Source organism: Doryrhamphus excisus, linkage group LG8 (genome assembly GCF_037039965.1).
Source record: "Doryrhamphus excisus strain RoL-2023G ecotype Guam linkage group LG8, RoL_Dexc_Guam_v1.1, whole genome shotgun sequence".
Taxonomy (NCBI): Eukaryota; Metazoa; Chordata; class Actinopteri; order Syngnathiformes; family Syngnathidae; genus Doryrhamphus; species Doryrhamphus excisus.
In genome coordinates, this window is record NC_136364.1 from 19,167,772 (window position 1) to 19,184,850 (window position 17,079).

At 37.3% G+C, this 17,079-nt stretch overlaps 1 protein-coding gene across 1 annotated transcript in view; it reads right to left on the bottom strand.

Moving 5' to 3' along the window:
* The window catches only part of arhgef17 (Rho guanine nucleotide exchange factor (GEF) 17), a 52,205-nt gene that overhangs the window by 11,931 nt on the left and 23,195 nt on the right, over window positions 1–17,079 (bottom strand). Inside the window, exons 2-3 of the mRNA XM_058079396.2 lie at window positions 5,828–5,905; window positions 811–993 (exon numbers count right to left, since the gene is read on the bottom strand). Coding sequence (XP_057935379.2) covers window positions 811–993; window positions 5,828–5,905 — 261 coding nt within the window. The remainder of the gene's footprint in view (window positions 1–810; window positions 994–5,827; window positions 5,906–17,079) is intronic.

Here is a 17,079-nt window from a genome sequence, read left to right on the forward strand (position 1 = left end):
CCTATCAAAATTGGCGTACCCCATTTTGGGAACCAAGGCTGTAAATGACATTTATGGCATCCCTTATGGATTGTGCTAAAAATAGCATACATGGAACACAGAACCCAGAAAGTTTATAGTCATTGGACAAATTGATTTGTACCACCTATTAAGAATTGTCAATTCTTTTATATATATACATTAATACACACTTATTTTAAACCTTTTATTTTGAAAATAACACTTCCACTTCTATAAAAATTGCCAATTATGCAAATGTTGATGTCATTGAAAGAAAACAGAAAATGCAGCACGGTGGAAAACACTAAAGTTGCTTGATGGCGTGCATGTTTTTTAAAAAATTATCATAATCATAACCCTTTTTCTATGCTTACTACAATGGCACGGGGTATGCTGGAGCCTATCCCAGCTGACTTGTCATGTTTTTCTAACCAATCTTGCTCAAATTTGACAGTAAACGCTTCTCAGTTACGTAAATGTGTCTCCCAAATTTTCCTGCGAGGTGGTTCGTGAAGCGTATTGACATGTATGAGAAATTTCAAGTCAATTGGAATAAAAATGACGGCACAGTCAGGGTGCTTGGTCCACCTAATTTTCACCTTTTGCTACTGCTACATCATTACCAAAGTATTATGATAAAAAAAAAGTATTGTAATGAACATTTTTCAGTTTATAATTTCAAACAGTTTTATCGATAAATAGACAGGCAGTTCAGCCATATTGCAATGACGAAAAAGGGCGCTGACGAGGCAAAAATGGCTTCTTGCCATTTTACCTTCAGTTGTCTATGTATTAGTCACATGTGCTCACCGATTGGATGAGGATGTGTCCTACGGTCTGTCGGTCGTGCCACTGGTTCACGCAGCCATCCACCTGCCCCAGGAAGTCCTCGTGGTGTTCAAGTATCTCCGGGATCTGGTAGAACATCTCGTCCACCAGCAGGGGGTCCACAATGGAGCCGCCGTCTGGCTGTTTGAGGGGACGCATGTAGCCCTGCCAAGAACAAGCACGACACATTTATAAGCAAATCGTCATGAATGTAGCGATTACATCGGTATATAACCGCAGAGCTTCTTCAATACAATGGAACCTCTAAAGCTGAACGACCCTGAGGTTATAAAATACACAATACAGGCGGTCCTTCCGTTACGCAAGAGTTTCGTTCCCAGACTGTGATGTCGAGTTTTAGTGTACCTAAATTAGACCTAAATGAACTCTTATGTCACTCACACTGGCAACCTTAACTCACGAAAGGCACCAAATACAGTCATAAAACATTAAATACACAAATTAAATCAAACAATAATAAAAATGAATGAGAATCAAAGCACTGGCAATCTCTCCATCTCAATAATAATATACTGCTTCGTTATTACGGCTGCTTTCAAAGCAGCAGATACCGGAGTTGGTATCTGGTTTAGATGTACTAGTGGAAGGTTTTTTTGATGTCCAAATGTCTTTGAACGTAACATATGTCTTGAAGTCATAACGGCAAAGTATTTTATGGTTTCAGTCTCACGGGAACGGCGTTCTGGGTGACCAGAAATAGTATTTTTTTGTTTTGAACGTGACCAAGCCAACATAATTCTGAATATTTCAATGAACGTGACTCACCTCAGTCGACATTCGATGAGCGAATTCAAGAAACAATACAAGCAGTTGATGTTATTATTTCAAAACAATGTTAAATATAAAATAAATTAAAAGGGAAATATTAAAGAAAAATATGTAATTTTTTTCAAAAATTCATTATCATATAAAATATATTCTCAAATTATAACAAAACATATTAAAAACTGATACTTTGTCATCTTATACTCCATAATGACTCGTAAAAAAAAAAAAAACAAAACTATATTAGGAAAGCAGGAAGTGAACAAATGTAACAGTTACTGATTGTAAAAGTACCAGATGGAGGGGTAGGATTTAATAAGCTTTGCTTCTTCCTACTCCTTTTGGACATGTGGAACTGTGAACTGATTATGGGATGCACTCAATTGTAATCTGATGCATGTTCAAATGAAATAAAACCATTACCATTACCATTACCATTACCATTACCATTACCATATAGTTTGAAGTGTGAAGTACAGGGGTGGGCAAACTTTTTGACTCGCGAGCCGCATTGATATGACAAAATTTACGGGGGGGGGGGCAGACTATATATTTTACACGTAACAGTCCACCTGGTATTATTGTATCTGTAAAATTGTCATGCAATCTGCTATTATTATTTATTATTTTGTATTTATAATTAAATATTTTAAAAATAATAAAATATTATAATAATTACAATAAATTAAAATAATAATTATTATATTATTATTATGTAAAATATGCAAATATAACAATAATATTATATAATTAATATAATAATTAGCATTAATATAATAATTATAATAATCATAGTAGTTCTAATAATAATTATATTAATCTAATAATCTAATAATAATAATAATTATTATTATTATTATGTGCTTGTGTCCCTTTTTTCAGGAACACTTTGTAAACAACAGACCATGTCAAAAAACGAAATTGATAAAACCATCAAAAGGTTGGCTCAGGCCATGATGCCAGGTTGTATGTTGAGTTTAAATGAAATACTTTGGAAAGATTGGGCGGGCCGTATTCAAACACTTGGCGGGCCGGATGTGGCCCCCGGGCCGTAGTTTGCCCACCCCTGGTCAAGCGGTTCGGTCTGCGTGCCACATTTAGGTGCGCTTGTATATTACATTGTTATCACTCATTAATTTGTTACCGATTGATTGCAACTGTATACAAATGCAGCACAAAAATATATAAAGTTTGTTGATGTTAGTCAACAAACTTAGTCGTCTTCATCTTTGTTATCCTTATGATGACCGAGTAGACAATACCATTACAATAGCATCTGTATCTTTAACGATGTCCATAACTAGTTGACACTTTTTAGTCATTTATAACCAGGAAACGACAAAAATCAGAATGCTGTAAAGAGAGGGCCACCTCTGTAAGCAAGTACACAAAAACAATTTTTTTTCCCACTTGTACTGGATATTAGTAGATCGTGAAATAAATCATGCAATCATGATTTAGCCTACAATTGAACAAATAAATCATTATATTCAGCTTAGTATATAAAGACATTGAACACATCCAAAAGGAGTCACAGCTAGACACATACTGCAGGAAATGCACTGTGAAACACACATGAAAGTATTCCACCCACTCCACTCTCTGTGATGCTGTTTTTTGTTTCTCTATATGACGTGGTTTCTCAGGTGGGCTGCCACGGAAGCCCACCTAATGCCACTTTTGATTCATATTTCATCAAACACGTCACGTCACCAACCCAGTGTGGTGAGCTACAACCACTGTGCTTCCCTCACTCAGAAGAAGAACATCATCTCAGACTTGCAGGTGAGTCAAACCCAAAGTCATCTACTCACTAGTCAGTATTAGTCAGTCTGACTTGGTGACATTTAATAATGTGAAGTGATTCATTACAAAAAACGACTGCGGCAGACAAACAGGGAGACTTTTTTTTCAAATTTCCTCCATTAAATGCAATGTGTTACATAAGAGCCGCCGAGCTGGAATTGATCATTTGATCACTCAGGGACGCTTCCGGCTGTGATGGAGTGTTGCTGACTTTATTTCAGTCACATGATTTCTTACAAAAAACAATAAAAAATGACCAGCAAGTGCATGCTGTTGATATTAAAGTGAATGTACCCAAGCAATTATTAATAGTCATGGAGATGTTTTATTCAATGCCTGTGGGTGATTTATTACATGCAAAAACACCAGTTTTAAAAGGTCCCCTATGCTGCAAAATATATATATTTTTTAATTACTGTATGTCCTAAATATGTGCACCTACAGTCTGTTTATAACCACAGAAAAACACAAATAAAGTTGTAATCTTTAGGAAATTTGGTTGCGGAAAAAGTTATTTTAATAACAATAATAAATGAAAATAGAGTCATTATGAGAAAAACATTTACAAGAAGGAAGTTGGAAAATTTTCCAAAAAATGGAAAAAAAACAGCTGTAATTTTACAGGAATAAAGTGAAAATATTAGGACAATAAAGATGTATTTTAATGAGAAAAAAGTTGCGTTTTATGAGAATAAACTCATAATATTATGTCATTTTATTAGCACAGAGATTAAATATATATATATTTTTAAGTGATAATAAACCAAACTAATATAAAACAAACAAAACAATATCATGAAAACTAAATTTATGACCATTATTTAAGATAATATATATATATATATATATATACGCACTTTTTTATACACACCTGTCTCACACTAACTTCTGTCGAAAAAAAAAAGTCGTGTTTTATGAGAATAAACTCATAATATGTCATTTTATTAGCGCAGAGATTAAATATATATATATTTTTAAGTTATAATAAACCAAACTAATATAAAACAAACAAAACAATATCATGAAAACTAAATTTATGACCATTATTTAAGAAGATAATATATATATATATATATGTATGTATGTATATATATATACGCTTTTTTTATACACACCTGTCTCACACTAACTTCTGTCGAAAGAAAAAAAAAGTTGTGTTTTATGAGAATAAACTCATAATATTATGTCATTTTATTAGCACAGAGATTAAATATATACATTTTTCAAGTTATAATAAACCAGACTAATATAAAACAAACAAAACAATATCATAATATCATGAAAACTAAATTTATGACCATTATTTAAGATAATATATATATATATATATATATATGTACGCACTTTTTTATACACACCTGTCTCACACTAACTTCTGTCGAAAGAAAAAAAAGTTGTGTTTTGTGAGAATAAACTCATAATATTATGTCATTTTATTAGCACAGAGATTAAATATATACATTTTTCAAGTTATAATAAACCAGACTAATATAAAACAAACAAAACAATATCATAATACCATGAAAACTAAATTTATGACCATTATTTAAGATAATATATATATATATATATATATATATATACGCACTTTTTTATACACACCTGTCTCACACTAACTTCTGTCGAAAAAAAAAAGTCGTGTTTTATGAGAATAAACTCATAATATTATGTCATTTTATTAGCGCAGAGATTAAATATATATATATTTTTAAGTTATAATAAACCAAACTAATATAAAACAAACAAAACAATATCATGAAAACTAAATTTATGACCATTATTTAAGAAGATAATATATATATATATATATATATACATGTATGTATATATATATACGCTCTTTTTTATACACACCTGTCTCACACTAACTTCTGTCGAAAGAAAAAAAAGTTGTGTTTTATGAGAATAAACTCATAATATTATGTCATTTTATTAGCACAGAGATTAAATATATACATTTTTCAAGTTATAATAAACCAGACTAATATAAAACAAACAAAACAATATCATAATACCATGAAAACTAAATTTATGACCATTATTTAAGATAATATATATATATATACGCACTTTTTTATACACACCTGTCTCACACTAACTTCTGAGCATTTCTATGTGTTTATTTACAAAATATGAAAGTGGACCTTCCATCCTTTCATTTTTAAGTATATGGCCCTCATTGGAAAAAGTTTGGACACCCCTGAATAGCATCGATAACGCTGATGACAGTGAGACGTGATGAGGTTAGCGGATTAGCCTGACGGGGAGAGTGACTGAATATAAGTGGATTACATAACACCTTTGTCGCCGGCATTGGTTATTGGCGTCCTTCGCCATCAACCGTGTGAGCGTTTGGGAGCGTCACAGTCAAAAAGACAATAAATAAGAAAGACTAATCTGCACTTACCTGAATGAGAGTTCGCAGTGACTCCACGTAGGATCTCTCGGTGTCCAGCAGTGTCATCATGACATGTTTCCTCATATCCTGTGAGGACGGCAGAAAGTCAACACATTAGCCAATATGAGGGGAATTTTAATGGAGCAGAAGAAATCTTCTGAACTCCTGTTTCTAAGTGTTTAAGAGAATAGTTATATTTTCATCTTGCATCTATAAAATATACTCAGTGTTTACAAAAACACAAACCTCATTATCTGAGACATTGTCATGGTTTAATACAACATTTATAGGTCAAAAGAGGAATAGGCCCCCCTTTAATGATCAATTATGCATTACATATATGCTTTATTCAGCCATAAATTAATGCAAAATATAACACAAAGCAGGAATAGACAAAGGAGTGATGCATCTATCAGTATTTTGTGTCTCTAAGGATGCTTCCCAATAGTCAAAGCAATATCTAGGGACCGCAGGTGGAAAAATAGCCTTCAGCTAACTGCGGCATATTGGCAGAAATGTTTATTAATATGCACTGTCCTTGTAATAATAATAATAATTAAAAAAAACAATACAAAATGGGCAAAACCAACAACCAAACAGCTGACAAATAAATAATAATTCCCAGTATGGACGTGCTTAGTGATGATCCCTTAAGTGTGCTTATAAAAGTAGTCTCAATAAATGAGTGTATTTCTTTGTCTATAGAACAGTGAAATATGTTATCTGGTCGTCTTAATTAGATGAGACACACGTCAGAAGAGGGGTGAAATAATGCTAGGAATGCTCGTTTCCATTGACTAAAAAGGTAACCATGGCAACCCCAGCTCCGAAGCCCAATCGTCAGTCAGCCAAAAGGCCTGACTCACACTGTACAGGCACCTCGGAAGTGCAAAGGAAATTAGAATTTGCACGGTTGACTTGGAAGATGAGCACGGTGGTTGAGTGGTTAGCGCGCAGCTAGGAGACCCGAGTTCGATTCCACCCTCTGCTATCTCTGTGTGGAGTTTGCATGTTGCATGGAGAAATTGGTGGTCCCTCAGCTATTTTTATTTATTTTTTTGCTTTTTTTTATTGTGCTGGGTGCACATTGTAAAAATACAAATAAACAAGAAAATGTGAAGAAAAAAACAGGAAAAAAAAATTTAGGAGGAAAAAAAAGTTGTAATTGTACAAGAATAAAGTTAAAATATTGAGGGAAAAATATTTCAAAACAATGTTAAATATAAAATAAATTAAAGTGGAAATATTAAAGAAAAATATGTAATTTTTTCCCAAAATTAATTATCATATAAAATATATATTCTCAAATTATGATGAAATAATAAAAAAAAGTGGTTGTGAATCATATTATAATATAATTGTCATTACAATTTTTATTATAATTATAATAATATTATATCATAATATTATGTAATATAATTATGTAATATGTAAATAATTAAATAAATAAATATGTAAAATAATTATAATTGGAATGGAATTTATTATAAAAATGGAAAAGCAAGCAAAATATTCATAGGCGTGTATAATACTAGCCCAATGGGGGAATTACATTTTTGTATACAGTGAAGAAAATAAGTATTTGAACACCCTGCTATTTTGCTATTTCTCCCACTTAGAAATCATGGAGGGGTCTGAAATTTTCATCGTAGGTGCATGTCCACTGTGAGAGAGATAAACTAAAAAGAAAAATCCAGAAATCACAATGCATGATTTTTTAACAATTTATTTGTGTGATACAGCTGCTAATAAGTATTTGAACACCTGTGTATCATCTAGAATTCTGACCCTGAAAGACCTGTTAGTCTGCCCATTAGAAGTCCACCTGCACTCCATGTATCATCCTGAATCAGATGCACCTGTTTGAGGTCGTTAGCTGCATAAAGACACCTGTCCACCCCATACAATCAGTAAGACTTTAACTTGTAACATGGCGAAGACCAAAGAGCTGTCCAAAGACACCAGAGACAAAATTGTACACCTCCACAAGGCTGGAAAGGGCTACGGAGCAATTACCAAGCAGCTTGGTGAAAAAAGGTCCACTGTTGGAGCTATCATTAGAAAATGGAAGAAGCTAAACATGACGGTCAATCTCAATCGGAGTGGAGCCCCATGCAAGATATCACCTCGTGGGGTCTCAATGATTCTAAGAAAGGTGAGGAATCAGCCCAGAACTACACGACAGGACTTGGTCAATGACCTGAAAAGAGCTGGGACCACCGTTTCCAAGGTTACTGTAGGTAATACACTAAGACGTCATGATGTGAAATCATGCATGGCACGAAAGGTTCCCCTGCTTAAACCAGCACATGTCAAGGCCCGTCTTAAGTTTGCATATGACCATTTGGATGATACAGAGGAGTCATGGGAGAAAGTTTTATGGTCAGATGAGACCAAAATAGAACTTTTTGGTCATAATTCCAATAAGCGTGTTTGGAGGAAGAAGAATGAAGAGTACAATCCGAAGAACACCATCCCTACTGTGAAGCATGGGGGTGGTAGCATCATGCTTTGGGGGTGTTTTTCTGCACATGGGACAGGACGAGTGCACTGCATTAAAGAGAGGATGACTGGGGCCGTGTATTGTGAGATTTTGGGGAACAACCTCCTTCCCTCTGTCAGAGCATTGAAGATGGGTCGTGGCTGGGTCTTCCAACACGACAACGACCCGAAGCACACAGCCAGGAAAACCAAGGAGTGGCTCCGTAAGAAGCATATCAAGGTTCTAGCATGGCCCAGCCAGTCTCCAGACCTGAACCCAATCGAAAATCTTTGGAGGGAGCTCAAACTCCGTGTTTCTCAGCGACAGCCCAGAAACCTGACTGATCTAGAGAAGATCTGTGTGGAGGAGTGGGCCAAGATCCCTCCTGCAGTGTGTGCAAACCTGGTGAAAAACTACAGGAAACGTTTGACCTCTGTAATAGCAAACAAAGGCTACTGTACCAAATATTAACATTCATTTTCTCAGGTGTTCAAATACTTATTTGCAGCTGTATCACACAAATAAATTGTTAAAAAATCATGCATTGTGATTTCTGGATTTTTCTTTTTAGTTTATCTCTCTCACAGTGGACATGCACCTACGATGAAAATTTCAGACCCCTCCATGATTTCTAAGTGGGAGAAATAGCAAAATAGCAGGGTGTTCAAATACTTATTTTCTTCACTGTATAAAGAAAGAAAGGGCAAAATGTGTTTATTTATATTTTCCTCATGACATAAAAAAAAATGCATTGATGATATTTTTTGTTTTGTGTGCTCCATTATTTTCTGTCATGCCTCCCCTAGGGAAAATAGACTATAAGAATTATCACAAACATAGTTTATCATCATAATTTCACCTCCGTCATCAAACCCCTCCCACCACAATGCATACAGCCCTCTTTTCCTCCGTCTGTATCCCATGGCAACAGTCTGCAACGCAGCAACACGCTGCCTTTGAGCCCAAACAAAATGCCTTCTCAAAACAAAGTCTACAGGTCTGTGGTGAAAAATATAAGTATCCTCTTTGAGCGCTCAACTTACGACTTTGTCTTATGAAATTACGCACCAACATCCTGCTGTCCTCTCCTTACCCGCTAATTGCCATTTGCAGGCGGCTGTGACCTAGTCCTGAGTAATCAATAACTATCATAGAATCTATTGATCCACCTCCTTCAGTGCTGCTGCTATCATCACCTGGCTTCTCACATCCATCCCATGGACGTATTCAATACACAAAATGAAAGTATGCCTCATGATCCATGTATGCATTAATCCATCAATGTATTACATTGTAACCAGCCAATCACAGCACACAGAAACAGTGAACCTATATTATGTTTCCCATACAGTTTTTATTTTCCAAAAAAGCAACTAGCGACAAATCTGGTCACTTTTTCTAATGTTATCGAACATTGAATGAAAATTCGTATTGCTCTTTTCACCAGACGGCTCCATTTTGCTTGTGACATAAAAAAAAAAATACTAAACGAGGCAAAGTTCATTGGTATTTCCACACATACTGTATTTATTTTTCCTTTCATGTATTTTTAAAGCTGCAACAATTAATCTATGCATTGATTAATCAATTATCCAGTTAATCGACAGCTATTTGGTTGTTTAATTAATTTGCCATCAAGAGATCATGACAGAAAATAACATTGAAGCGACATTTCTGCAACGATTATGGCTTTTAAGGCTGTGATCATATTTCACTTTTATGCTTGTTTGCAATAAATTACTTACTCATTTTTTTTGTCTTTCTCCCATTTGTTTTTGAAGCTCTACTTAGAACCTCCTTAAGATCCAACAGTGCAAAATGGAAATTCTGACACTTTTTCAACCGGTTAAAATTTTTGAATATATGAGGAGTTTGAGAAGTATTTAGGCAAAAAATTTAGAAAGTGTGTTTTGCTCCCTTTTTGTCCCTTCCTCAGCGACCATAAAAATCGTTTACACGTGTGTCATGGCCTATTAGCAAATCAGACATCTCTCCTCCCTTTTCCCTTCGAAAACTCCACCACAAATAGATAGCAGTCCTGTGGAAAACACAGAATATGTATCTTTTTACACTGTGGGAGGAAGCCAGAGTACACAATTACATTGATTCAATATATTTAATTAGCCATAGTTTAATAGGAAATGTCAGATAGTGTCCCAGAATGTATAAGGGAAATAATGACGAAATATTTCCCTCGGCCGGAAGCGAGATTAACACGAGTGCCTCACACATGTAAAGCGCTTGAATGTGGATTAACAGGCTCAGTTTTGAGATTAGCAGCAGTTGTGTTATGTTTATGAAAGACCGTGTGTGTGTGTGTGCACATACATTTAATGCACAGTAAATAACAATGTTCATCACTAGATATGAGTGAGCGGACAAACACACAGGTGGAAGTCTATGGGAGTATCATGGGAGTCTAATTCTATTACAGCCCGAGAGTGAAAAGACGATAAAAACCCTGAGCGAATGAAAGAAGCTGCACACACAGAAGAAGAGCAACAAGTAGATCAGTGCTTGACTGAGTTACATTCACATGCAGGAACATACAGAAGAGAATGTACCTCTCTGTTGGACTGATGGCTGCCAGCACAATGCCCATTCAAATTGCCGTTATTGTTTCTGTAATGATCCAAAGCATCTCTGTCCGTCGGTTCCTCTCCTCCTCCACCAGCATCCCTCTCTCCTCCACCTCCCTCATCCCCTGGATTCTCTCCGTTCATTTCTTCCAGAGCGATGCTGAACTGGGTTAAGGTTCGAACCATCTGCAGCATGCGAAGCGGAAACGCCTGGCTCACCGGTCAACAACCTGAGAACACCTGCCGTCTTTTCATCTGCGCTTCACTCACATCGTCTTTTAACCTTCTCATGTATCGTAGATGATGTTCAATGCTGGGAAAAACAACACAATCAGCTGTTCTTCTGGTTTACACCCACAAAAACAGCAAATCCTGACATCCTCTGTAGTCTTTCTTGGCTGGCTTCCCACCAAAAAATTCTAGTCCTTCATAAAAATTTCCCGGTCATTAAAGTGCGTTAAAGTGTGCTTCGTAGCAGCTTGCACACTGTGTGTGTATGTGCGTGTTAAAAGACATGCAACACACAAACGCTAAAGGGAAGAAGCAGACTACTACATGCATGCACCTTCTTCATCTTCTACTGCATGGATGATGTAAGCAAGTGCTGAGCACAGGTTGCAGCATGTGTGTGTGTGTGTGTGTGTGTGTGTGTGTGTCACAGCCCTCCCCCTGGATGTACATAATGAGAGACAGCAGGCACAGCAGATGCTGGCCGCTCAGCCAGACTGGACCAATCCACTCATAAATAATCGATGGAGGGATTCCATCATATTCTAATGTTCTATTAAGAGACAAGTACTAGGACGACAACGGTTATTTTTTTTTTTTTAGCTTTAAGCCTTGATGAATATTATCCATATTCATATTAAGGATGAATGGATGGATGGACAGAAATGGGGGAGAAACTTTAGGGCAATATACTAAATATTTTCATTGTTTAGGCTCAAAACACGCTTTGCACATGCATTTGTGTGACGTTGTTTCTCAGGAAGGGACTATGAAGTTCACATGCAAGAATTTACGTACAGTTTTTGTTACTGATTTGTATAAGGTCTGCGGGAAACCAAAATGTACAAAAATACAACATCCGTCCATTTTCTATACCGCTTATTCTCACGAGGGTCGAGGGGATCCTGGAGTCTATCCTAGCTGTCTTTGGGCAAGAGGTGGGGTACACCCCGGACTGGTCACCAGCCAATCATAGGGCACATATAGACAAACAACGCAAAAACACAACATAATTTTTTTTTGTCACATACCAAGGGCATTTTTGTACGTGACAAAAATAAAAAAATGTAAATAAAAAAAAATACAACTATATTAGGAAAGCAGGAAGTGAACAAATGTAACAGTTACTGATTGTAAAAGTATCAGATGGAGGGGTAGGATTTAATAAGTTTTGCTTCTTCCTACTCCTTTTGGACATGTGGAACTGTGAACTGATTATGTGATGCATTCAATTGTAATCTGATGCATGTTCAAATGAAATAAAACCATTACCATTATGTTTACCAATGAATCAGTTCAGGAATGCCCAAACGGAGATTCGAACCCTGGTCTTCCCAATCTCCCCCACCATGCCGCCCCCACGCTAGCATGCTCTGTTAAACCAAGCTAACCCAATTAGCTTCCATTTACGCCGAGTCAAGGGAGTTTTTCCCACATGTTTAGTTCAGGAGCATTAATGTCTTATGTTGAGATTTCACCATGATTGAGCGGTCTGCTGTGGAAACAGTTCCCCCACACATACGCTCCTTCCCCTCATAGTGACAACATTTCATTCACAATATGTCCATTTCCACAACTTTCAGTACTGTTTTTATTGTCCAAGCTGTACATGGACTACTCTAAATTCTAGCCAAGTTTACTCTAAATAGTATTGTCCCTTGAGACGATAATAAAATATTTTTCGGTTCAGTTGCTGGTTTTCACATCTATTTTGTTTGCTACTAATAACACATTCAAACTGAAAAGATGCATGTTTTCACAATAAAGACTCTTATACTTGCAGGCTTAGTGGCAAAGGTAAACACTGACACTGCACTCGTGCGCTGACACCCAAAGAAACGGTCTTTGCAGGCCGCAGTAAATCAAAAGGAAACTTGGACGAGGGGGGGGGGTCTCTCTTTCCAGCAGAGATCATATGGCAGTGGCAGGAAAGGTCGCAAAAGGACATTTAAAGGGCAAACTTGTGGCAGGAAATTGGCCTTTAATTCTTGCTGCCATCAAAACAATAAGTGCTTTTTGAAGGTCTGCTGACAGAGATCATCAAACATTACCTCCACGTCATTGCCAGAGAATTTGACCATCCCATACACGAGTACTGTGGTGAAAAATGGTGAAAATACAAACATGCACCTCAGCGTCCATCATATCTGTATGACTACCAGAAACACTTTACTTTTACCATACGTTTTGTCATTCATTCATTTTCTGCCGGGGTGCTGGAGCCTATCCCAGCTGTCTTGTCCAATCACAGGGCACATATAGACAAACAACCATTCACACTCACATTCATACATATGGACAATTTGGAGTCGCCAATTAACCTAGCATGTTTTTGGAATGTGGGAAGAAACCGGAGTACCCTGAGAAAACCCACACATGCACGGGGAGAACATGCAAACTCCACACGGAAATGGCCGAGGGTGGAATTGAACTCGGGTCTCCGAGCTGTGAGGCCTGTGAACTAACCACTTGTTCGCCATGCAGCACGTTTTGTCATTCATTCACTTTCTACCGCTTTTCGCGGGGGTGCTGGAGCCTATAGCAGCTGTCTTCGGGCGAGAGGCGGGGTACACCCTGGACTGGTGGCCAGCCAATCACAGGGCACATATAGACAAACAACCATTCACACTCACATTCATACCTATGGACAATTTGGAGTGGCCAATTAACCTAGCATGTTTTTGGAATGTGGGAGGAAACCGGAGAACATGCAAACTCCAGGGTGGAATTGAACTCGGGTCTCCGAGCTGTGAGGCCTGTGCATTAACCACTTGTTCGCTGTGCAGCACGTTTTGTCATAAGACGTGCAATTTACTACTTGCTTGTCAGAAACATCTGCGCTACAATCAAGTTGGAAAAAAACAAACACCTAAAAATTAACATACATTTAGCTTTTTCTTTGGCTTTTGTGCCTTTTTTTGTCACTCGATGATCTTGCTCAACAAAGCCCAATCACAAAGCTCCTTAAAATCAGAGCTACTCTGTACTTGGTATGACATTGATACCAGCATTTGTAATATCGCTTCATCTCTACGGTAATACAAAAAGAAAAGTACCTGTATGTGTGTAGTACTCAATTTTCCAAGTTATAAATGTGCTAATCATGTACTAACACGTGCAAGAAGCAGCCAGCCCAGATAACACATATGCCACGGATCAGATGTAGGGCTTACTTTTCAGCCATTTGGCCCAAACACGCATTCCCTCCCCACCCATGTTTTGGTGCTTTCAGTGCCGAATCGCCATGTTGGGCCAACCCACACGCTGCCTGTGTCACCACCACCAAATGTTAAATGACAGCTGATGTGGCATCTGTATCAGAGCCACCACGACTCCGGAGCCTCACTCGCACAGGATGAACGTGGAGGAAGACCCGTTGACACACCCACCCACTGAAGGCAATGTATATGTATGTGTATCTATGTGTGTGGGTGTAATATTATCCTCTGGAGCAGGGGAAGCATGACTGCCCAAATAGATCCAAACACACATCTGTGTATTTCTACCAAGCAGTTCCAGTGTGCGGCTCGTCCTTCTGGTGTTTTTGTTGTTTTTCTTTTACATGTGCGGACACCCACAACGAAAGACAATCTCAATGAAGCGTAACACTGTGTGTGTGTGTGTGTGTGTGTGTGGCAGGTGTTGAATGTGTGTGTCTGCGTATCACAAAGGACGATGACAGACGATTCCCGCACAACGTGGGAGGCCTTGATAAAACCATGTGTCCATATTCATTGTCTGTGTGGTGTAAATTGCTAGAAATATAATAACAGACCTGCAATATGTTTGCATTGTTTGCATAAAATAGTCCAGTGTTAATCTCAAGCTTTGAAACTGCACATGCACCGTCCACAAGGGGGCAGCAGTTTTACTAAAACAAATATTGACACTGCGGGTTGGTTTCGGTCCCTAAGGGTCAAGGTGCAATTTACCTTCAAGATTTTATTATAATCAAGGTGACATGAATCTGGAATGTTTGTATTTAGCCCGTGAAAAGCAGACTGGGTTGTGGTTGCTGAAACTGTATCACTTGTGAGATACAGAACACACACGTAACCGGAGATGCTCGTGTTGCAAAGGTTGGTGTGTGTGTGTGTGTGTGTGTGTTGGAGCAAGAAATACAAGTACAAGTGCAGTGAAAAGAGTCTTTGTACCAGATAGGATTAATATGCACCAGTATAGATCCACATACTGTATAAGACGGCAATCTATAGACCATTTATATCAGCTTGACAGTGTCGAGAAGTACAATAAATAAGTGTACATGGAACTGTACCAATGAGCACAGCAGTAGAGTAAAACTTCCCTCATTTTTGCACAGTTGACGAGCATCCATGGAGGCACAACGAGGAGTCTTCCATTCACTCTTATAAGTAATCTAACATCTCATCACTTCCTGTCCAGCAACCTATCCCACAATGCACTGGGCTCCACAGATAGCCATCAGGGACAAAGTCTTTAACCCCAACACCACTCCGGAAATACCTCCTCTGTCTCTCCTACCCAGTTTTGAAAATACATATACATATCAGGATGCGCTAAACAGGAAGTCATAGTCAGTATTGCATCTATTATATACCATCACCTACTATGCTTTTAAGGATTTGTCACACAGCTTTCTAAAAATGTGTCATTTCAAACTAATAGACACACAAATGAAAATTCCACAGTCAAAATTAGGCCAGGATATGACTAATTTATGACTTACATACCCGTACGCAGTATGTTATTATGCTACGTGGCATTTAAGCCACTCCATACATCTCACTTAACCGCCATCCATCTTTCTTTCTACTTCCCCTTTTTATTCTACTCTTAACATTCCTGACCCCACTAAATCCATCCATCTGTGTGGGTGTTTATGCGGAATGGTGTGTTTAGGTGTGCGGCAAGAAATACACTATTGTACTTTGGCAGGGGTGTCCAAACTGTGGACCGGAGCTTGTTTTTTTTTCTTTTTAAAAGCAGCACCTAAATGGAAAAATCAAGAGTAATTTTTAAATAAATCTATATATTAAGAGTACAAAGTTGTAAGAGATTTTTTATGAGAAGGTAATATTATGAGGAAAAATAACAATTTTAGCAGTATGAAGTTGGAATATGAAAGAGAAAAATATTTAAGTCGGAATATTATGGGAAACAAAACAAAATATAGTTGGAATTTTTGTAAAACAAGATTGAGAAAAAGTTATAATATCATGGGAATAAAATCATAATATTACTGGAAGAAAATGAACAAATATTATTTAAGAATAAGACTGAAGTTTATACTAATAACATCTTTTTCTTTGGGCTCTCAAACCAACTACCCTCATGTCCTCCTTCACGACATCCATAAACCTCCTCTTTGGTCTTCCTCTATGTCTCTACCAGGCAGCATCCTTCTACCAATATATTCACTATCTCTCTTCTGGACATGTCCCAACCATCTCAGTCTGGCCTCTCTCACTTTATCTCCAAGGCCTCTAACATGTAATGTCCCTCTGATGTACGCCTTCCTGATCCTATCCATCCTGGTCACTCCCAATCAGAAACTCAGCACCCGCGTCTCTGCTACTTTTTAAAAAAACTTCCAGTATGTCACAAATCTGAGATGCAATTTTGTATTGACATATGTACTATACTATGTACTAGAATAATACAAAATACCAAAGTGGCCCCAGTATTAGTTTAGAATCACCCAAACGTGAGGTAAGACCTTGCTGATGTTGAGCTAAAAAAGCATCTTGAAGTATTACAATATCTACAAGGGAGTAAAAAAAATCATTTTAAAGATCCAGCCTTAAACCAAGCAAGTTGGGGGTGCAATGACAAGACTGCCATGGAAAGTCATAGCTTGTGGTAAAATGATGCAGGAGAAGAAAAGAAATGTTTGTTTCATTACCGTGGCAACATATGTTTTCCATTGCTGTTTGTTAGTTGGAGTCGGCAAAAATATGCAGCAGATTCCGCAAAAGTTCATGGAATTGAAA